The following is a 23,694-nucleotide window of genomic DNA, read 5'->3' as shown; positions in this document are numbered from 1 at the left end:
CTTAAGCGTAAGAAAAAGAAAAAAAAAGAAAAATAACTATATTTTCTATAGTATTATATTATCTAAATATAATATAAATAAAATAAAAAAATTAAATAGTTTAAATTAGTTCTAATTTATTAGTTTATTTAGATATTTTTTATATAGTTCTTATATTACTCTCTGGGTTAGTTTTAATTATCTGTAGATAAGAAGTATTTTTATAGTTTTTTTTATAGCTATTTTTATAATATAATTATAAATTATAAATATTTTATAAAATTTAAAGTAAAATTATTATTAAAATAATGAAAATTAAAGACTTTTTTTACAGCTATTTTTAGTTAGACTTTTAGATATTTTAAAAAACCGGGGCTTTTTAAATAAGAATTATAAAATTTTTCTAAAGATATAAAAATATTTTTTAGATTTTCTATTAAATATTATAATAAGTCTGCTTTATTTAAGTTTTTCTATTTAAGATAATATATTAAATATTTTTAATATATATAAAAATTAAGAATTTTTTTATTTTATATTTTATATTTTTTTTTATATTTATTAGCTTTATCTAATTCTAGATTTAATTTATTAATAGTTTATTTATTAATATAAATTAGAGTTTTTTAAAATAAAATATTAGATATATTTTAATATTAGCTGATAATTATATTTAAAATATATTTTTTTTAAATTTTATATGAACTATATTATTTATTAGCTAGTTTTTTAAATAGCTGTTTTTAGTTTTAGTTAGAATAATTAATATAGATTCTACTTTTAGCTTAAATTAAATTTTTTTAATAATAGTTAGTTTATATAGTTTATTATTTTTAAAAATTGGTAATATTAGTTTTAATAAATTTCTAAATATTTTAAAACAGGTTATAGTATTATAAATATAAATAATATTTATATTTTTCTATTTAATATTTATTAAAAAAGTTTAATTAAAAAATAATTAATATTAATATTTATATTTTTCTATTTAATATTTATTAAAAAACTTTAATTAAAACATAATTAATATTAGTATTTATATTTTATTTAAAATAGAAATATTCTAAAAAATATATATAGTAGATATATTATAATAAAATCTATTATTAATAATAGTTCTAACTAATTATTATAAAACTTATTAATAGATAAAATTAATAATTGGATTAAATATTAGTTTATATTTTTAGTCTATCTATTAATTTAGAAACAATATATTATAAAAAGTTTTAATTTAATTTAAAAAATATAGCAGAACTTTTATTAGAATTCTGAAATAAACTAAGATTTTTTATTAAAAATAATAATATTTAAAAATCTTATTTAAATATAGATAAATTTAATAAATAATCAGACTATATCTTATATAATTATATTCTTAATATATAAAATTAATATTATTTATTTAAAAAATTAATTTATTATTATATATATAATATTATATTTTTATATATTTTTTAGTAATATATAGAAATTTATAAATAAATACTACTATAATTAGTTAGTAATAAAAAAAAGTTAAAATAGATTTTATAATAGTTTTTTTTAATAATTCTTATATTTATAAATTATATAATTATTTAAATATTAATAAGTATTTTTATTTTAGATATTTTAATAATAATGTTATTTAATTAGCTTTAAAATTTTTATCTAATCTAAATATATAATAAATAACTAGTAGTATATTTTATTTAATAATCTTGTATATAGATTTTTTTAGTAGATACTATTAGATATTCTTTATATAATAATAATCTATATTGAAAAAATAAGAACTATTTAAATTGATAGTATTCTTTTAGCTAAGTTTAGTTAATTTATAAGTAATATAAAAAATTTAATTAGTTAATAGTAGTTTTTTATTTAATAAAATTAAAATAAATAATTATAATATTTATAATATCTTTAGATTTATTTATTTTAATTATGATATAATCTAAGTATATTTTTAATTTAATAATTTATAGATCGTTTTTTATTAAATAGATATATTAGCTAAAATATTAGTTTTTTTTAGATTTATACTAAATTCTAAAATGATATTTATATAAAAGTTTAATTTATTTTATTTATTATATATTTAGTTTTTTTAAAGTTATAAAGTATTCTAATATTTAGTAATTTATAAATATTTTAAAAGATTTTTTTATTAAAAATTTTTTAACTTTATTTTTTAAATCTTTATAGATTTTATAATAACTAATATTTTCTTATTAGAAATATTATAGTTTTATTCGGCGGATATTATAGTCTTTAAAAAAAATAAAACTAAATATTATTAATTATTAATATATTAAATAAGAATTTTTATAATAATTTTATTTATAATACTAGTTCCTAATATAATAAAAAAATTAGAATTATAATAGATTAATACTAATATTAAAATAAAAATATTTTTTAAAAATTTAAAAATTATTTAATATTTTTTATTTTATATAAAGAAAATGTATTTATATATAAATAATATTAATAATTAGACTAGTCTATTATAGTTTTTAATAAATTATTAATAAAAATTATAAAATTTTAGAAATAATTATATTTTAGAAATTATTTTTAGAATTTTTTATTTTTTAATAACTACTATTTTTTTCGGGTCGATTTATATTTTGTTAATAAAAATAATAAAATCTAGAAACTTAGTTTTTATAATATAAAACTTATATTTATAAATAACAGCTTATAGATTAGCTTTATATAATTTTTTTAAAAATTAATCTAATATAAATTTAATATTTAAAAAAATTATTATGATAAATAAGAATATTATTAATATATATAATTATAAATTTATTTAAATATTTATATAAAATTTTATTTATTAATTTTTAAAATACTACTAGTCTGTTTATTAGTTTAAAGAAAAGAATTTTATATTTAAATATATTATATTATATTTAAAAAATAATAAGATTCTTTAAATTAAAATTTATATAAATATAATAAAAACTTTATTTAATATTTAATTTAATAAATATTTTAGTTTGTTCTAGTTAGTTAATAATCTTATTAATTAGTAGTAATAAACATAGATTTTTTTAATTAATATATTAAATTTCTAATAATCTATAAATATATAAAGATCTTTTTCGGATTTTTAAACTATTAAAATAAATAATATAAAAAAAACTAAGCTTAGAATAATAAAATCTTTATTTAAGATTTTAATAATATAATATTTTATAGCTTTTAGTTCTTCAGCTGTAATTCTATAAAATAAAAAGAATTTTAATAAAAATTTATTATTGAACTAAATTTTATAATTATAAATATAAAATAATAATAAAATATCTAAGACTTATTTAAAAAAATATTTTAGTTAAATTATATTATTAAAAAAAAGAATTTTAATAATCTTTTATTACTTTTATTTAATAAAAAGTATTTTTATTTTTTTATTAATTACTTTTTTAATTTTTTATAAGAATATAATAAAGATTTTTAATTTTAATTTTTTTAGATATTACTAAAAACCGGCCATTTTAATTGATATAATTTTTAAATCAGCTGTTTTTAGTTTTATTTAGTTCTTAATTTAATTATTTATAAATTTGTTTTTATATTTGTTTTTTGTTAGAATATAGTATTTTATTTATTTTATATAATATTTAGATTTAATTTATATTAGACGTTCTATTTTTATCCAATTTTTATATAATTTATATATAAAATAAAAAACTTAAGTTTTTAATATAATATTTTTTAATTATTTTTAAATAAAAAAATAAATTATTATTTACTAACTGTTTTAATATTTTATAGTTAAAAAAACAGTATTATATATTAATTACTAATTATTTTAGATAAAAATACTTTCATAATTTAGTAGAAAAAGATTATTTATTATCTATTTTTTAAATTTAATAATTAATTTATCTTTTTATTTAATATTTTTTTAATATATCTGGTTTATTTTCTAATATCTAATTATTATACAATACCTACTGCTACAGCAGTCTATATCTACTACTATAACAGTCTGCTTTTAGATTAATACAGATTTATTAGACTTATAATCCGGATATCTATATTATTATATTATTTATCTTTTTTTATATAATATATTATTTTAAGATTTTTTAAAAAAAAAGATTTCTTAAAAATTAATTTTAAAATTAATAAAAAACTATTTTTAATTATTCTATTTATTTTATCTAACCAGTGTGTCTACTATATTAAATAATTTTTAATAATTTCTAATTTTTTTAATTATTTAAAAAAATAATATATTATTTAATAAAGTCTTACTAAAAATATTTTAAAATACTTTATCTGTTTTTAAATTATACTATTTGATCTAAATAAATATTTAAAAAATATAAACTATTATTTACTAATTAAAATAATTAAAATAATTAAAAAAATAGATTTAAATATTATAAATAAGATATAAAAATATTCAATTTTTAAGAAAATTATATTAATATTATACTAGTTTAATTTTATCTTCTAAATATAAAAAAAAGAAATTAAACTTAAGAAAATTCTTATTTTTTTTAATTTAGTTTATAATAAAAAATAGAATAGATTTATAATCTATAATATATTTTTTAAAAAGCTTTTTAAAAATATTATATAAAAAATTAAAAAATCTTAACTATAGTTAATTATTTAAATTCTATTTATCAGCAAAAATAATATTAATATATTAATAAAAAATCTCTAAAAAACTATTAAAATACTAAAACATTATAGAATTATTTTATTTAATAAATTTTTTTTATTTAAAATATAGTTATTTTATAGTCTAATATTATAAAATAATTTAAATAAATCTATTAGTAAAATAATTAAAATCTAAAAAAGTTTTCTTTTTATTTAAATATTTTAAAATATTATTTTAAAGTATTTTTTAATTAAATAAATAAATTAACTAAGTAAATATAATAAATAAGTTTTAAAAAAATTTATAAATAATATTTAATAAGCTATTTAAAGCTATAAAAAATAAAAAAAATATTAGAATAATAAAAAATATTTTTTTTAAATATGAAAAACATAATTAAATATATATTAAATTACTATATTAGATATATTTAAATATTAATATTAAAATATATAATTAAAATAAAAAATTTTTATAAATAAACTAGATTTTTATTAAAAAATTATTAAATTAATCTAATTAATTAATATTATTCTTATAGAAGATGTCATGGTGCAGACCTAATATACCTATTCTATCCGTCTGACCTGTTCTATTCCTTTAATTCTAGTAATTTTACTGCTTTTTCTGACTGTTCTATATATAATATATAGAATTTTTTAATTTTTTATTTATTTCTAATTCTGCTTGTAGCTCCTCAAGCTATATTTTATTTATAAATCTAAAAATAGTCTGATTTAGTAGCTAGTAAAAAATCTAAAAAAATTATTATAAAAACTTTTTTAGCTAGTATTATTATTTTTATTATCCGGTTAGACTAAGAATCCGACGTCAGTCTACTTTTTAATATTATATAATTTTTATTTTTAGAAATAATAGTTTTAATAAAATACCAGCAATCCTGTAATTTTTAATTATTTTAAATAATCTAGAAAAGTTTGTTTAATATATTAGTAAATATTCTGAAAAATAATATAATTACTGTAACTAGATTTATATATATATTATAAAGATTTAGAACTAGCTTACTTTAAAAAAGATTTTATTTATATTTTAATTTAATTAGACTTAGTAGAAAAAAGTTAAGATAATCTAGCTATTATCCAAAGTTACTATTATTTATAAGATTATTATAAAAAAAAAGATTAAGTTTAATATAAATATATTAAAATTATTTAAATTATTACTTTTATAGTAAATATTTTTATATATATTTTAAAATTTATAATTTATTATTAAGAATATTACAGCTGCTTTAGTAGAAGTAATTATATTAATTAATTTTAAGTTTTTTATTTTTATTTTTTTCTAAATATTTATTTAACTTTAATAAGTTTAAAGGCAACTATTCTAATTTTTATTAATTTATTTTTTAGATTAAAAAAAATAAATATAAATATTAACTAATATACTACTGCTATTATTTAAAAGTTATATATAATTAGCCGCTTGAATATGATACTATATATTTAAATTTAATTTTATATTAAAAATAGAAGATATAATCTAAATAATTTTACTAATATTCTATAATTATTTAAATATTTCTTTAGTAATTTTGATAATATTAGAACTGTATATAATAAACTGTATTAACTAAAATAAGAATTTTATAATTTTATAATATTTTTTATTAAATTTAAATATTTAGCTTAAAAAGTATATATATATTCGGATGTTCTTCTCTCTATACTTAAGAACTATATTAGTAGAGATTTTAAAAATATATTTTTAATTAATATTTTTTTAAAAAAGATTATTATAATTTAGTTTATTTTTTTTAAATTTTTAATAACTACTGTTTATAATATAATACTAAAGTTTATAACTAACTCTAAAAACTCTCTGTTAATCCAATATTTTATAATCCGAGAAACTAATTTAAATTCTAAAATAAAGACTATTTATAAAGATCTATTATTTTTAAATATAATTTTATAAATTTATTTACTACATGCTGCTGGTTCTTTTATTAAAAAACTGATTATTATAAATACTATAAATATATTTATTATAAATTAGACTACTATTTTATTAGAAATTATTTTAAATCTAATATAAAAATACTATAAATTATATCTATTTATTTTCTGTTTTTAAGTTTTTATATTTAATTTTTATATTTATTTATTTTTAAAATATTATTTATCTTTTTACTGCTTTATAAAAATAGTTTTTAATAAATAATTTTATTTTTAGATTTTTTAAGGTTTATAGTTTTATTATTTGGTATAATCCGAATATTTCTATTTATTTAATTTAAGTAAATAGCTAAAAGAAATAAATTTATTTTAAGCTGTTAATAGACTAATTCTTTAGTATAATTATATACTATCTTAAAAACTGTATTTAAAAAAATTCTTATTAAGAAAAAACTCTGAAAAAGTAATTTAATAATTATTTCTGCTATTTTAAATTCTAAAAATATAAAAATTTTAATTTATATAATAATTAATACTGGATGTTCTATTTTAAGAGTAATAAATTAAAGCTGGACTAAAATTTATTAATTACTATTATATTTTTTAAACATTTATAAAATAATTATAAGAATTAATAATTAATAAAAAAAATCGGGCTGTATTATCTATTATATTCATATAATTTTAAAAATTTATAATTATATTAAAAAAATATATTTTTTTAATTATTTATTTTATTTATTATTTCATTATTCTCGGTTTTTTGTAGCTAAAGATCTATAATCTTTATATTAATTAGTTTATATATATAGTTTAGTTTATTAACTAGTATTATTAGAATTATTATAATATTTTATTAAGATTTTAGAAGATTAGAATATTATATAATATATTAATAAAAATCTATTTTAAGAATATTATATTTTTAGAAATTCTAATAAAAAAATATTTATTTAATTTTATTAGTTATATATACTATTTATACATACTATAATTATTTAATATTTATAATAATAATAAATTAGATTAATAAAGTCTTAAAATCTATTAGTAAATTAAAAGAACTAACTCTATCTAAAAAATTTAAGAACTTTAAGAATATTTTTTTTAAAAAAGTTAAAAAGCTATTATTATACTAAGAATATAATTATATTATTATTTTAAAAAATAGAAAAAACCTGTTATTTAATTTTTTATGTAAAATATTTCGGAATAAGTTATAAGTTTTAAAAGAATAGTTTTTAAAAAATCTAAAAAAAGACTTTATTTACTTTAATTTATTATTAGTTGTTTTTTTAATATTATTTATAAAAAAGCCTAAAGAAGATTTAAGATTTTATATTAATTATTATATTTTAAATATTATTTCTATAAAAAATAGATATCTGCTTCCGCTTATAAAAAATTTTAAATAATTTAAAAAAAATAAAATATTTTATAAAGATTAATATTATTAGTATATTTAATAATATTAGAATTTAAAAAGACTAAAAATATCTTATAGTATTCTAAATCTATTCAAAACTATATAAGATATTTATAATATTATTTAAACTAACTAGAGCTTTTGTTATATTCTAATAATATATTAATAATATTCTAAAAGATTATTTTAATATATTTTATACTATTTATTTAAATAATATTTTAATTTATAGCTATATTTGCAAAGAATACTCTGAGTATATTTACTATATTTTATAAAAATTAAAAAAAATAGGATTTTATACTAAATTATTTAAATATAAGTTTATTATATCCGAAACTAAGTTTTTAGATCTGATTATAAATTATAAGAAGTTTTATATAAATTTAGAAAAGATTAAAACTATAACTAAGGAGTTTATTTTAATTTATATAATTAATATATAGATTTTTTTAGATTTTAGTAACTTTTATTATTAATTTATTTATAATTTTTTAAAACTAACCGCCCTACTTATATATCTGATAAAAAAAAGTTCTATTTATATAGATTATAGATTATTAAAAGGTATTTAATAAATTTAAAAATACTTTTATGAAAGTACCGGTTTTTTAACTATTTAATTAGATCTGTAATATTATTCTAGAAACTAATATTTTTAACTATATATTAAAAAAAGTTCTATTTTAGTATAATAATAATAAGATATTATATTTTATTATATATTTTTTTAAAAAGTATATTTTTATTAAATATAATTATAAGATTTGCAATGAAAAACTACTTACTATTATTTATTACTTTAAAGAATAATATTTTAAGTTAAAAAAATATTATTTTTAATTTAAATTATTATTAATTATTATAATTTAAAATATTTTATATCTACTAAGCTTCTTAACTATTAATAAATCTAATAGTTTAAATTTCTATTATATTTTAACTTTAAAATTATCTACAGATTCGGAAAATATAAAATTAAGCCTAATAATTTAACTAAAAAATTAGATAATCTTTTAAAAAAAAAATAAATATCTGTTATACTAAAATTAAATAGTTTTAAAATAAAAAAATATTAATTTTATTTATCTACTAATACCACCCCCGATCCTATCAGAGAGTAAAAATAATAAAAAAAACAATTTTAAAAAAAGATATAAAAAATATACCGGAAATAAAATTAATATTTATTTTATATATTTAAAAAAATATAATATTTAAAAATAAACAAAACTTATAACTTCCGTCCGAAATATAAAAATCTTTTTATATTATATATAAAAAAAAATAAATAAATTAAAAAAATACTAAAAGCCCTAGCTACCGATAAAAACTATTACCTAGGTATATTACTAATATTATATAAAAAAAAAGAAAGCTTCTTATTTTATAAAAATTAACTATAAATATTTAATAATAAATAGATTAAAACTAATTTAATTAGATTAATTTATAATAAATCTATCTTCGGATACTTTAAAAAAGTCTACATATATAAGCTTCTAGTTTAAGAATACTACTAGTTTAATATTTACTAATATATAGAATAATAAATAAAAAACTATTATATCTATTAAAAAGTAATCTTATCTAAAAAAAATAAAATAAAAAATTCTAAAGCCTCTGCTAGTATTTAAATAAATATAATAAAATATATTTATAAATTTTATTATATATCTATCTAAAAACTAAAACTATAATATTATTTTAATAATTATTAATTATTTAATAAAAATAGAATATTTAATTTTTTATAATTTAACTACTAATACTGCTGCTATTATAATAATATATATTTAATATATATAAAAATTATATAATCTATTTTAATCTATTTTTTTAAATTAAAAATCTTAGTTTATTTTTAAGTTTTAGAAATATCTAATTTAATAACTTAATATTACTAGTAAATTTTTTATAATATATTATTTAAAAACTGACGGCCGGACTTAAAAAATTAATATAATATTTAAATAATATCTTTAAGTTTATATAAATTATTTATAAAATAATTAGAGCTAGTAGCTTTTTTTAGTTAAATTTATACTAAATATAACTTCTTTTAATATTATTAAAATTATTTTACTTTTTATAAATTATGAATTTTTTTTATATAAATTTTAAATTTATTATTATTTTAAACAGTCCTGCCGCTAAAAATATAAATTAGTTTATTATAAAAATATAAGCTATTACTAAATTTATTAAAATAAAAATATCTACTGCTTAAGTCTACTATATAAAATAAATAAACTGATAATATAAGCTAGTAAGATAATTTAAAAAAAAACTAAAAAATATAATTAGATATTTATAATATTAAAATATTAAGATTTAGTAAAAAACTTAACTAAAATATTCTAAAACTATATAAAATTAAGAAAATTATTAATTTATATATCTATTAACTAGTCTTATTTTTTAATATAAAAATATATTTTATATTTAATATTAGTTTATTTATTTTTATTAGTAAAGAACTAGTTTCAGGCTAATACTAACTCCTACTATTATATATAAAAATTAATAGTCTAAAAAAATAAAAAATTAAAAATATTTTTAATTTTATATTAAATTATAGAAAACACGGCCGCCCCCGACTAATATATATTATAAAATAGATTATATCTAAATCTAACCGCTAAACTAGTCTAATATTTAAAAAATATCTACTAAATAGTTAAGAACTTTTACTATTATTATTTTAATAAGCTATAATCTATGTTTTAATAAAGCTCGGTTTTAAAAAAAATATATTATTATAATATAAATCTAATATATTTATTTTATTTATCTAATTTATTCTATTTTTTTAATTCTAATAATCTTATTATTTTTTCTAACTATTTTATATATAATATATAAAATTTTTTAATTTTTTATTTATTTCTCATTCTATTTATAGCTCTTCGAGCTACGTCTTATTTATAAATCTAAAAATAATCTAATTTAGTAGTTAGTAAAAAATTTAAAGAGACTATTATAAAGATTCTCTTAGCTAGTACTGTTATTTCTATTACCCGGCCAGACTAAGAACCAGACGCCAGCCCGCTCTTTGACAGAAGATAAATAATAAAAAACTAGAATTATTTTATTTTTTAAATATAAAAATTTTAAAAAGCAGTTTTATTACTATATATAATATATATTTTATAATAGATCTTCTCAAAAATATTTATTTAGTTCTAATTTATAAAAAAATCTATTATTTTTAGATATTAAGTAAAGTATAGTTGGTGAATTTATAATAAAATAATAATTTATAATAAAAAAATAATAAAAAATTAGATTAAATTAATAAATTAGTTTATCAATTAATAGAAAATTAATAAAAAATATATAAGAACCTTAGATTTATTAAGATCAATTAGTTTATATTTATAGTAGTAAATGAGTTTAGCTGTTTTAAAACTAATAATTAAAATTAAAATTAAATAATTTATTTAAATATAAAATATTAAATCCTAATCTAAATTTTAATTAAAAATAATATAATTAATAAAAAACTTCTAACTCTAATTAAAAATTTATAATAATTTAAGAATATTTGTTAATATATTAATTAAAATCTAATTTTTATTAGAATACTACTTATATATTATAGATATTATAATATTAAAAATATAGCCAGATATAAAATTTTCTATATTAATAATGTTAAATTTTTTATACTAATTTTTAAATAATATAAATAAAAAAATTTAAATATAATAGATATATCAGCTAAATAATAATAAATAATTATAAATATTATATTAAAAAATAGTAGAAATAAGAATTTTAAAAAAATAAATTAATAAATAAATATTAAATAAATAATAAAAATAAAAATAAAAATAAAAATAAAAATATTAAAAAAAATATAAAAAAAATATTTAATAAAAAGTTAAAATATAAAAATAAATAAAAATATATTAATTTTTTTTATTTATATATATACTTTATATCGGATTCTAATTAGATTATTAATAAAATATATACTTTATTTACTATTTTAAAATCTTTTATTTATATAATATATAGTCTACTAGATAGTTCTTCTATTATTATAATATTGAATTTTATTATTTAAAAAATATTATTAATAGAAATATCTAATTAAAATAAGTAATAAAATTATTTATAGCTATATTATTACATTAAATAATCTAATTTAATAAAGAAATATAATTATTATATAATATCTACTATTATAATAGTTTATATTTATTATTATAATAATCTATTTTTAAATTAATATAAATTTATTAGATTTTTAATCCGAATATTTATATTATTATACTACTTACTTTTTCTTTTTATATAATATATTATTTTAAGATTTTTTAGAAAAGAAGATTTCTTAAGAATTAGTCTTAAAATTAATAAAAGACTGTTTTTAACTATTTTACTTATTTTATCTAACCAGTATGTCTACTGCGTCAAGTAGTCCCTAACAGTATTGTATAACATTTTAATTAATATTATTAAAACTTGCTGTAAAAGACTTCCAAAAATTAAATTTTTTAATAAATATTCTTTATAATAAACTTAATTCAGTTCTAGCTAATTTAAAAGTCTATTTTATTTATATTATAAATATCTGACGGTATAATACCGCGGTTAAAAATATTAATCTTATATAAATTAAACCAGCTGTTTATAATACTAAGATTAAATAAAATAAATAAATAATTCTTATTTTATAAAGATTTTTTTTAATATTATAAAAATTATTTTATAAATTAGTATAGGTAGTTAAAACCTAAATCTAATATTAATAATAATTTTTATTATAAATTTTTAAAAATCTTTTCGGCTGCCTTCTTAATTATAGTAAATATTAATAATATACTATAATTATTACTAAAATTAATATATTTAAAAAGAATCTTATATATTATATAATTAAGATATAAACTAATATATTTTTAAATTAAATATAAGGCTTTTTCTATAATATAGTTTCGGAGGTATTAATAGTTTAACTTTTAGTTTTTTATAATTTTAATAATTTTAATTTTTTCTCTAATTTTAATATTTTAACAGATTAATAGAGCAACTACCGTATAATATATTTTTTTAATTTTATAATTATCAGCTATTATTTTAGTAGAAAAATAAATAGAATTAGATGATTCTTTATTAAATAAAAAAATTATTTGTGAGGTAGCATTATTAGTAAGATAGAGGCAACCCTCCACCGCAGGTGGTGGGGCGCCGCAGCAACGAGTAGCATTTATTGAGTATGAATGGAATGCCATTTCTATCATGAGGAGCTTTGGAAAACTTAGCAGATGAAGCTTCCGGGCCAGGCAAAGGTGATCGGTCTTGGTTACCGAAGCAACTAAGAAGTCTAGCGAAGCGGTTCCACCCTCTGTAACTAAGTGTTGTACAGTACTTCCAACTCACCGCTCATAATGCCCTTCCAGGCGTTATGCCACTTCACCGAATATGGAGATACCGTGTCCGAGGTGGACCGACCCCGTGACCGTGGACCTCGAATATGACTACCTAGTAGCGAATGGCTTCTCCGTAGTTCATTAGTCAGTGAGTAATAACTATAACTAGTACCTGCCGGGGTTATATATTCTAGGTAGGGCAAGTTTCTACTAATATATACGTACTTATATATATATAAGTGGTGAGCGGGGGGACCATTAGCTCCCCCTACGCAGTCTGTAGTATTTTGACTTTTGATGAGATGCGGAAGTCCGTATAAGAAGGCGGCAAAACGGCCCAAGAGAGCAGGCGGTCAGATTGCCTACACATGGAATTGATGATGACTACTATACGAGGTACCTGACTACTACCCTGAGTACTAACTGCGTGAGGTGTGTTCGGAAGTAGCGTACCCGCGCACCGTTCAGCCAGCTTCTTGAGTGGCTGCCTTAGCTACGAGCGCGTACGCCTGAAAGAAGAGGTTGGAACGGCGACAAAGTTTCCGAGTATGTCAGCGACAATCATGTCTTCATGTCTTGCAAACATATTCTCTCCTACGGAACGGTTTATTTTACCGCCGGAGTTAGCCGGTTGACAAGTCTGTCATGCGCAGCTTGAAAGCCCAAAACAGTTATGAGTAACTTCATACACTGACTAACCACTTTTGCTGCGTCATCTTCTGTAAGACCAACCACACATGATCATCAAGAGTAGCCAAGCACGCGGGTAGCTTTCCCAGGCACATTGCGAGGACCCACCACGTGTTCGAGTTGCCATAATCCTCAACCATCAAGATGTCGCCTGCGATACCCTCACGCAACGAATCGCATGTTCTGAATCAAGTGAGTCGTTGTGTAACAGGCCGTAGAACTTTAGACTGACCTGCCGTCCTACTTAGATCATCATATCCCCTTCAGACACAGACTACCTGGATCAATTGATTCCGTCCATCAAAGAATACAGTATTGGCAACAGAACTTCCCAACTCTTGCAGTCTTTGGCCAAATTTGCAAGTGATAAGGAGGCAGAAATAGAGGCCATTTGCAATACAAATCATCAAGAATTTGTTGCTTCCATCAATCAACTTCTTCGTATCAGGGAAGGTACGGTTAGCCTGACAGCCGAGATCTTAGACCTCAACCAATCCATTCAAGCAAGTACGGAAAGACTGGCAGAGCAGAAAAGAGCCCTGGTGGAGTCGCGCAGTCACCGGCAGAATATTGATGAATCGTCTGGCGCTATACAGGATTGTCTTGAAGTTCTGCGCCTTGCCAATCAAATCCATGATTTGCTTTCCAGAAAAAATCATTATGCGGCCTTACGCGCCCTGGAGGAGCTGCAGAATGTTCACCTTAAAGGGGTTACACAATATAAGATCGCTGAGATGATCCAACGCTCAGTGCCTGCCACGCAGAAGATAATTGCGGAAGCAGTCATGTCTGATCTGAACACTTGGCTTTACAGAATTCGTGAAATGTCTCAATACCTTGGCGAAATAGCTCTGTACCACACCGATCTACGAAAGTCGAGACAGAAAGAAAGAGCTGGAGCATTGCCCTACTTGGGACAATTCAAGCTTAACTCCGCCATTGAACTTGTTTCCGATGAGAGTGAAGAGTATGACTTACTACAGAACGACGAACTCCAGGTTGATTTCACGCCACTACTTGAATGTTTACATATTCATCGATCCTTAGGGCGTATTGACATGTTTCGCCTCGAATATGCCAACACACGCCGTCGGCAAAAGGAGCTTCTGTTGCCTACATCAATAACGTTGATTGATGAAGATGGGGCTTGTCTTCATAATCTCCTCGAAGAAATGGCGGGATTCGCAATTGTTGAGCGCTCAACGATGAAAAGAATCCCGGACCTAAGATCTCCTATTGACGTATGTCATCTCCTTATGCTTAAGCTAGATTCAAGTTGCTAATATCACGGAATGGGCAAGGTCGATGAACTATGGGACTCGATGTGTCAAGCTGCTGTGAGCTTGATAATGAAGGCTCTTCGCGAAGTTGATAATGCTGAGAGCCTGCTCAAAATCAAGAATCTAATTGCATTGTTTATGCAAACAATGAACGTTTGTTGATCCGATTCTTATGGCTAATGTGAAATCTTGTACTAATTCATGTCCTCTAGACATGGGACTTCCCTGTCGGCGTCTTTGATACATTTTTATTGACACTTTTTGAAAAGTATGCTGACCTTCTTAAGAAGAGGTTTAGTGACGATTTTCAAGAGGTGTGCCCGTTCCTTTTTTAGACGAATTGGTATCCACATTGCTAAGGGACTTTGAAGATCGTTTCGACCGACGATTATATGCCTATGCCGATACAAACAATCGAGGAATATGAGAAGGTGCTGAATGTCAGCTGGTACAATCCAGAAAAACCACACGAAGAACAGATGTAAGAATTCCTCTCATTCAACCTTGATTTGACAACCAAGCCACCAACTCTTCTATCAGGTTCCCTTGCGTCTTACCATTCTCTCAAATGTATCCGCTGTGCTGCATTGATATTCGCAATTTCTTGAATCAATTTTACTTCTTCGCCAATGATGATTTCCCACATACCAATGTGATTGATGAGACACTCAAAGATGTGAGTGGCATACTGACATTAGATATTATCTGCAAGCTAATGACGTAAGGCATTGGACGAACTTCTTTCGAATAAAGTGTGTGATACACTTGTCGAGCGTCTCTCTTCCCAGTACTTGGGACAGATTGTGCAGATTCTTATCAACCTTGAGCATTTTGAACATGCATGCCGCGAGCTCGAGTTGCTTCTTGCAGCGGCAAGATCACAGACCTCTGCTAGTGAGTTTGTGAAGCTGAACGCAACAGAAAAATTCAAGAACAATAAGAAGGCGGCCGAAAAGCGAATCTTTGAGGTAGTCAACTCTAAGATTGATGACCTCATTGAGACAGCTGAGTACGAATGGATGGCTCATATTCCGCCTACGGAGCCGAGTAACTACATGCAAACACTGACCAGGTTCCTTTCTAACATCATGAATTCGACGCTCCTCGGCCTCCCTACGGAAATCAAGGAGCTAATATATTTCGACGCCCTTAGTCACGCAGCAAACATGATCCTGGTTTGTCTCACTTGCACACTGCGAGAAATCTATCTCTGACATAACTCAGGCACTCCCTCTTTCGTCCGATGTGAAAAAAATCAATACAAATGGGGTGCTAGCTCTCGCTAAAGATGTCGAGTATTTATATCAATTTGTCGATAGCCTCGGCGTGCCCATACTACGGGAGAATCTTGACGAGCTGCAGCAAACAGTGCAGTTGATGCAGGCAGACAACACAGATGAGTTCTATGATATATCTACACGAAACAAGAAGTACGGACGTGTAGATGCCATTAACGGCCCCGTCCTTCTAGAGAAGTACGTCAAAGCTAAGCGTGCCGAACCCGAAGTGAAACATGTGCTAATCGATCGCCGAAGGATTATGCGCACTGTGCAAAGCTCTGCGAAAACCGATAAATTCGCTACCTTATCTTCGAGATTCGGAAAGAAATCATGAAACACAATACAGTTGTCCCGATTCTGCTATTTAAGCACATCAAGCAATTGCTGGATCATGTCTACTCAAAACATGACAGAGAGGGCTCATGCGTCTCAGGCTCTCAATTCGCCATTTCCTACCACTAACCAAAGCGTATCAACTCTTCCAATTCCATTTAACATTCAAAAGGTCGAGGAAATCGACTCAAGCACCCTAACACCTAAGCGAGAAACATAAATCATAATATCACTTGTTTAGAAAACTGATTAGTCCATAAACTCGTTCATAACGATAGTTTCAGTGGTACCAATCGAATCCTGATAATGTGACATACCTGTTGCGGTGGCATATGCGGGTAAGCATACATTCCGTCGAACATTTGAGGTTGATGTCCCCCATAAGCCGCGGTAGGGTCCGACTGTACAGCACCGGCATACATTGTCGGCTGTCGGTATTCCGGATCTTGTAATCCGTGCTGGCCTAGCGAGCCATAGTCTGGGGGGGGCATATGGTGTGAAGTGTGCTGAACTCCATGCTGGGCTGCTGGCATTTGATTTGCGGGGCCGGCAGCGCCCGATGCGCTTGCAGCTGCCCCAGCAGTCTGACTTGAACGCTTCGCATGCGATGTAGCCTCCTCCCGAGGTACTATATCAATGAGGAAATCAAACATATCTGATTTCGAAAGAGCTGCTGCGATGTCCGACCTTTGTAGTGTGCGCCGTTTATTGTCTTCAGCATGGATCCATGCGCGCATAGTAAGCTCGGTGATAAAGATGTCGCACCCCTTTGCAAATAGGATAGGCGCTTCGGCTGAGATCATCTTTACCTCCGGGTCGGCTTTCATCACCTTCTTAATACGGGCGAGCGGTAACTGATGTATCTTGTAATCGTGATTATCTGTCTCGAGGTGGTTGATAATGTGCTGCCAGTATGTTGTTAAGATATCCCGAGCCGTTCCTTGCAGTCCTTGATTCACCTGTCCGTTATTAGTTACAATCAAAGTGCAGCTGCCGAAGACCTCTACTCGCATTTGCCCAAGTGCCCGTGTAAAGCTCAGCAACAGGTGCGAAACCTTGCGCAGATAGCTAGACAGATTAAAGCAGTGGTCAGTGTCGGAGTGTTCATAGTCAGAGCCTGCTCGCAGACAAGCCCCGGAGAAGTGGGGAGTCCTACAGCTGCACTGGCTCCTATAGAAATATGCGTCAGCCCAATCCTCAGGTTATGGAGACGTGCTGAGTATGTAGGGAGGGCCAAAAGGTTATACCGTAATGCCCTCCATTTCTGGTGTCATATACAGGCTGCTGTCTGCCCTGCTGCTGTCCAGCACTTTGTGTAGGCTGTTCCATTTTGCGAAGCTCGCTATTGGAAATGAACTCGAATTACATGCAAATAGAATGAAAGGGTTGTTCCGATAAGGTGAGGTAGACGCAGATTAGGTATGGTAGCGACGAATATATGCTGAATAGTATCCCCGCGCCTAATGATAAGAGTAAAGGTGAATAATAGAGATAATAGGAGTGAAGACAGAGGCAAATGCTGGGTAGCAGTCAGGAGAAGAGCTGGGTAAGACAGTAAGTTGACGGCCCATCAGGTGGATGAAGTTGGTGGTAGCGTGCAACAAAGCCGCGCCAAGCTTGGCAGCCTCGGGAGGTACGTACGTAGGTAAGGTACTATGTAGGTACATCACTATACTATATGGATCCCTGCTTACTGTTGAATCACAGCACGTCGATTGTGGACTTTTCGAATCAATGCGGATTATGACTTACAGCTTTCTCCAGGTTCATGATACTAACCTGGGGACCTGTTTGCGAATAGGCTTAGCCCGCCATTCGATTCCAGTCTACATATCCCCCTGTGCGGTGCAGACGCAACACAGTACCGCGACTAGTTACAGTACAGTGCTGATATCAGCTAGACATCCCAGTGCTTACTCTGACATCATGGTGCCACATGCATATCAATCGGTCTATACTGTGTGCATGGTACCATTGGATCCCCCCCAGTTGATGGGAGTATGAGTGGCATAGGAAGGCGGACCGAAAACAGTACCCATGCAGATTTCCAAGCATAGACTTATGGAATTTTACATTCGTATAAGTTACCATTTAATCACACTGTTCAGCAATCTAAGGCGGATTCGACACGCGCGCCCGGACTGTAATGAAACGTATTGACCAGTAGGACAACTCAGTTACTGGTACTGCGGGCCCCCACTGAGAAAATTTTCCTCAACCTAGCCGATGTTGTTCCAAAGTCCAAAAAATAGCTCGACCTTTCTCTCCCCCCATAAATACCGAGTTTTGATTTTGCTTGCTCACTTCTTTCGCCTCCATCCTTTACTCTTGCAGGTTCAATACAACGATAGAGTCGCGCAGTCTGGTCATAAGGACCATGACAGGGGCAACATGCTCTAAACTTGATGACCTCCAAATACAGGATGGCATTATCTTAACAGATCAGGAGATAGAACAGCTTCTCCTTGAAGCTGAAGATCGGCTCCAGGGTTGCGATGGCGAAAGACCCAAAGAATCTGACCATATACAGGCTGCAGACTCACTCTCTGAGCAACATTTGATACGGTTTGTCTTTCGGCGGCATCTGCTCCAAGGTATTCTCTGCCTTAGCATAAAGCTAATTCTATACTCATCAGGACACCAAAATTATCTGGCAGTACAGCTCTCGAGCCGTATTTCCATCCCAAAGATGATGTAGCATTGGTAGATACTGCCAGGTTGCTGACTTCTGAAGACTACAATGATGGTCATACTAAAAGGCCAAGCGGAACTATTCACGATTCAAAGAGCTTGAAGGTAAGAGTCCCTGTCTCTTTTGTTGCTTGTTTCAGTGGATCAACCCATCGCAATGAGGAAAATATATCGCGTAAGCGCTTGATACAGCTTATCATCCCGTACTGGGCTGCGCTGTGCCAATGAAAGTTCTTTTTTGTTTCATAGTTACTCTGAGCAAATTTCTTTTCGCAACCTTGACATCTCACCGCAAGGAAAGGGTTCAAAGGCTAATTGCATTGAATTCCAGATGAAACCTACGGCTGGTAGTGACTGGTTTGACCTGCCCAAAACCGAACTGACGGCAGAGTTAAGACGAGACCTACAACTTCTTCGAATGCGCTCAGTCTTGGATCCCAAGAGGCATTATAAGAAGGAGAACAGTAAAGCGCAGCCCCCCACTTATTCTCAAATTGGCACGATCATTGAAGGTCCAACGGAGTTCTTCAGTGGTCGCATCGCGAAAAAGGACCGTAAGAAGACATTCGTCGACGAAGCATTGGCACTGGAGAAGGAGACCAAACGCTTTGAGACCAAGTACAGGGACATACAGGCCACCAAACAAAGTGGTAAAAAGGCCTACTACAAAACTCTACGCTCTAGAAGAAATACCAGAGGGAAGTAGACTAGCTCGAAAGTTTATGGGGGGTTCGTTCTCATTCAGGGTCAAGCGATGGCGTGCTGTCACTGGACAGGGCACTTGGTTCATTTATCAAGCCTTGGGTCGAGAATCTCGCGTGCGCTTACCGAACAGGGTCGTCTCGCCCCCAATTCGCGAGATCGCCCCGTTAGCGCCTGTCGGATGGTGGAAACCCGAAAGCGACTGTCTCCATCACCAATCTCTGCACACGTGTCAATTGACATTCGGCTCCAAGGGAGAAGAACGAGCATACTTGCATGTCGATTGCTGCCGAGCGACCAGCGTCTAGGACTTCTTGATGGTTAGCCTTTCCTTCCTGCATGATTGCATCCAGCTCTTCCGCCCTCTTGCATGTGAGCAAACTGTCATCACCTCGGGGAACTGGTTCCAGAACAGCCTTATTAGTCACGAGACTCAATGCTAGGACTCGCACGCCGCAATGCCTCGCAACAACAATTTCTGGAACAGTGGACATCCCCACCACATCGGCGCCTAATCCGCGGAGCATGCGACATTCTGCTCTGGTCTCATAGCTGTACCAGTTTAGCTGTGCAAACGGAGTATGGGATTACACCGCTCACCTTGGTCCGCCAACAAAAGCATATATACCCTCGTGGAGCCTCCTCTGGTTGCCCGATAGATCCATGGCGGCCCAAGCTTTATGAACATGGCGGCGCAGGTCGAGATCGTAGGCATCAGATAGTGGAGGGAAACGTGGACCGAATTCTTCGGCATTGGGCCCTCTTAGTGGATGAATGCCTGCCAGTCCAGAAAGGAATAAATGCTGTACACCTTTCAGAATAAGCCACTCTTTTAGAGCATAAGGGTTTGTCCACTGACGTCGTTGAGTAGCACAATGTCTCCCACCATATAATCGGGATTTAAGGCCCCCGCGGCATTGGTTACTATCACCATTTGAACGTGTTAGTTTCGAGATATGAAAGGCAATCACTCCTGCCGTACCCTCTTCAATCTGCCTGAGGTGAAAAGGGAAGACTGACAGATTATTGTGTCAATGCCAATTAGCTTAAACACGCGTACAGGAAATGTCACTCGATCAAGAGAATGGCCCTCGTAGTAACTGTGAACAGGTCGCAGTCAATCAGCAATCCATGCAGTCATTGGACTTGACGAAGATGGAGGTTTATCTTACTGAGCTCGGCCCACCATCAACACTGCAGGGACCTGCCCGTTGAGACATCCAAAGACGAGTTTTCCTGCGTGGCCGGCAACTTATAGATGCAAGGTAAGCACTGAGATTTAAGTAATGACGAACTCGTGGAGTCTAAAGGTCACCTGTTAGATGAGGGAAATGAGGAATTGACTTGAAGTCAAATTCGGCTCGCGGTTGGGCGTCAATTGTTTTGGCGAGCCCGCCCAAGCCAGAGCCACAGATTATGGCGATGCGAGGGGCTTGCAACGGAGACGGCAAGCGATCTCTTAAAAAGAGAGCTGCTTCACACGCTTGCTCATATGAAGAATGTGTCATATTTTTGGGTCACAAAGACACTTCTAAATAGAGCACTAGGTGAAGGTAATAAGTCACGGCTGCTGCTAGGTTAAGAAGGACGGGCAAGTCACTCCGTAGAATACACACACATAACTCAAGTGATAGGTTGGTTGTTGAACATTACTAAGTTAAGAACATCGATCAAGTTACCGCTCTCTGGACTGTGTAGAAAAGAGCCCCAAAAGTGCGAGCGCATTGTCGAAAATCCCAAAATAGATTTTGAATAGGATCAGTACTAAAATCCATCATGTTATTCTAGAGACTTTGAAGTAATAGGGTCTCTGTCAAAACACTCATACCCTACATCATTTATGTCGCCATGAGCTTTATCATATCCATGTTTCTTTTGTAAGAATAAGCAATAGTATACCGGTATATATAGTTCAGAGTCTTAATAATAAGATATATGCCGGCTATCAACTAGTTTATGAATATCATATAATTGTCCCAATCAAGAGAATAAGTTCATGACTAGATTAGAAGATGGGCACAGTATGTACATCTATCTAGTAGTATGCAGGTTTTTCTTTGCACTTCTGACTTACCAGATATATTGACTCTTAGTACTTAAAGCCCCCACACAAGGAGGATGGAGATGGATTCAAAGGATTAAAGTGATCGATTCCACAATCATACTGATAACACTGAGATAGATAACTTACAATATAGGAAAGGAACTCAGACTATAGAAGAGCCGATCTTGTTTTTTCGGTTGCGTGGCCCAAAAACAACTTACTAAGCAGGTTTATCATATGACTGCTGAATAAGCTAGTTATCTATACAAAACAGAAATTTTGTGTCGCATTAATTTTTTTATTACTTTTATATAGAACGGTTTTTAAACCTGCTTTTTAACTGCTTTTTAACTGCTTTACAACTATTTATATTAGGATTATTAGGATTTTTAGGGTTATTAGAGTTATTAGAATCTATATTATATTAGGATTTTTTTTATTAGGGAGTATCTTTTATTATTCTTTTATATTAGGATCCTTTATTAGGGAATATCTTGAATATTCTAAAATATAAGTCTGTTTTTTTAAAAAAAATTAATATATAAAAGTAGTAATACATGTAACATAAGTTCATGTGGTATGTTCTTGCGTTTTAATTGGCGCTAAGTGGGGTCGGTTCATCTGAATATTTCAAAATGCTTAGATGACCTGTAGACACAAAGGAACTAGCTAACTAACTAATAAAATCAATTACTAAGCCAATCTTTCCTGCGACCATCGTTGGCCTGAGGTCAGTGTACCTAATCAACCCCTTCTATTATGCTAGCTATGTGATAGGATTCGAATTTCCTGGACCAATGCTCACTTGACCAGTCTTGAATAGGTCTTTCTATTCTTCATTATCGGGATCCCGTGTGTTCAACCTGGACGCTGTACATATTGGTGGATGTACCATAGCACTGTAAGTAATAGGGCAGATTAGGCTGAGCCTGCATTTGTTTAACTACTAAACAATTTGGCCTTAATTATCAAATAATCACGGAGAAGGGTGTGTATCTGACCCTGACAGGCCAGTGATGTAGAGCCTTACTTACCAAATTTCGATCAAACCGGGCAGGGTTCAGTACTGACATTAAAAACCTCATCCACCAATGGAAGGATGAAGCATTATGAAACCATCCACTCTCCATGAACGACGGCATACGTGTAAAAGACTGTTAAAGAACATGCGTACCTACGATTTGCAGGAGAGGGGTGACAGAATAGAGGAGAAAAGAGGACGTGTAGCCCTTGTCCATGATGTGGGAAGATCAGCGCCTTCAAACTATAGAAAGCGCATCTTCCAAAAGCGGCCACAGTATTGAGGCCTTAGTGATGTGATAAAAGCAGTCTTGTTATAATAAGGAATATGCGA

The 23,694-nt window shown here is 26.7% G+C and overlaps 4 protein-coding genes across 4 annotated transcripts; 2 read left to right on the top strand and 2 right to left on the bottom strand.

The window, feature by feature from the left end:
• Positions 1-14,154: 14,154 nt before the first annotated feature.
• On the top strand, positions 14,155-17,146 carry BO66DRAFT_445966 (Rab GTPase-binding exocyst subunit SEC15; the record flags this gene model as incomplete). Its single annotated transcript, XM_025651667.1, has 9 exons — positions 14,155-14,202; positions 14,259-15,251; positions 15,312-15,443; positions 15,503-15,604; positions 15,662-15,771; positions 15,831-15,966; positions 16,016-16,465; positions 16,515-16,765; positions 16,826-17,146. The coding sequence occupies 9 exons, from the start codon at positions 14,155-14,157 to the stop codon at positions 16,902-16,904; spliced, it is 2,301 nt and encodes a 766-aa protein (XP_025506561.1). The 3' UTR covers positions 16,905-17,146.
• Positions 17,023-18,454, bottom strand: hapE (CCAAT-binding factor complex subunit HapE). The gene is made up of 3 exons (XM_025645350.1): positions 18,116-18,454; positions 17,905-17,971; positions 17,023-17,852 (listed from the first exon to the last, which is right to left on the bottom strand). The coding sequence occupies exons 1-3, from the start codon at positions 18,230-18,232 to the stop codon at positions 17,170-17,172; spliced, it is 867 nt and encodes a 288-aa protein (XP_025506560.1). The 5' UTR covers positions 18,233-18,454; the 3' UTR covers positions 17,023-17,169.
• Positions 18,455-19,280: 826 nt separating this feature from the next.
• Positions 19,281-20,300, top strand: BO66DRAFT_317030 (Fcf2 domain-containing protein; the record flags this gene model as incomplete). The annotated part of the gene is made up of 3 exons (XM_025643538.1): positions 19,281-19,468; positions 19,540-19,699; positions 19,926-20,300. 3 exons carry the CDS (start codon positions 19,281-19,283, stop codon positions 20,298-20,300), a joined length of 723 nt encoding a protein of 240 aa, XP_025506559.1.
• A 107-nt stretch (positions 20,301-20,407) lies between these two features.
• Positions 20,408-22,018, bottom strand: BO66DRAFT_389713 (purine-nucleoside phosphorylase). The gene is made up of 6 exons (XM_025646846.1): positions 21,612-22,018; positions 21,469-21,547; positions 21,317-21,396; positions 21,156-21,220; positions 20,897-21,099; positions 20,408-20,848 (listed from the first exon to the last, which is right to left on the bottom strand). The coding sequence occupies exons 1-6, from the start codon at positions 21,802-21,804 to the stop codon at positions 20,464-20,466; spliced, it is 1,005 nt and encodes a 334-aa protein (XP_025506558.1). The 5' UTR covers positions 21,805-22,018; the 3' UTR covers positions 20,408-20,463.
• Between the last annotated feature and the right edge of the window lie 1,676 nt (positions 22,019-23,694).

This window comes from Aspergillus aculeatinus, assembly GCF_003184765.1.
Source record: "Aspergillus aculeatinus CBS 121060 unplaced genomic scaffold BO66scaffold_10, whole genome shotgun sequence".
In the NCBI taxonomy this organism is placed as follows: Eukaryota; Fungi; Ascomycota; class Eurotiomycetes; order Eurotiales; family Aspergillaceae; genus Aspergillus; species Aspergillus aculeatinus.
Note: the sequence above shows the minus strand (reverse complement) of the source record. Positions and strands in the feature narration are given on the sequence as shown.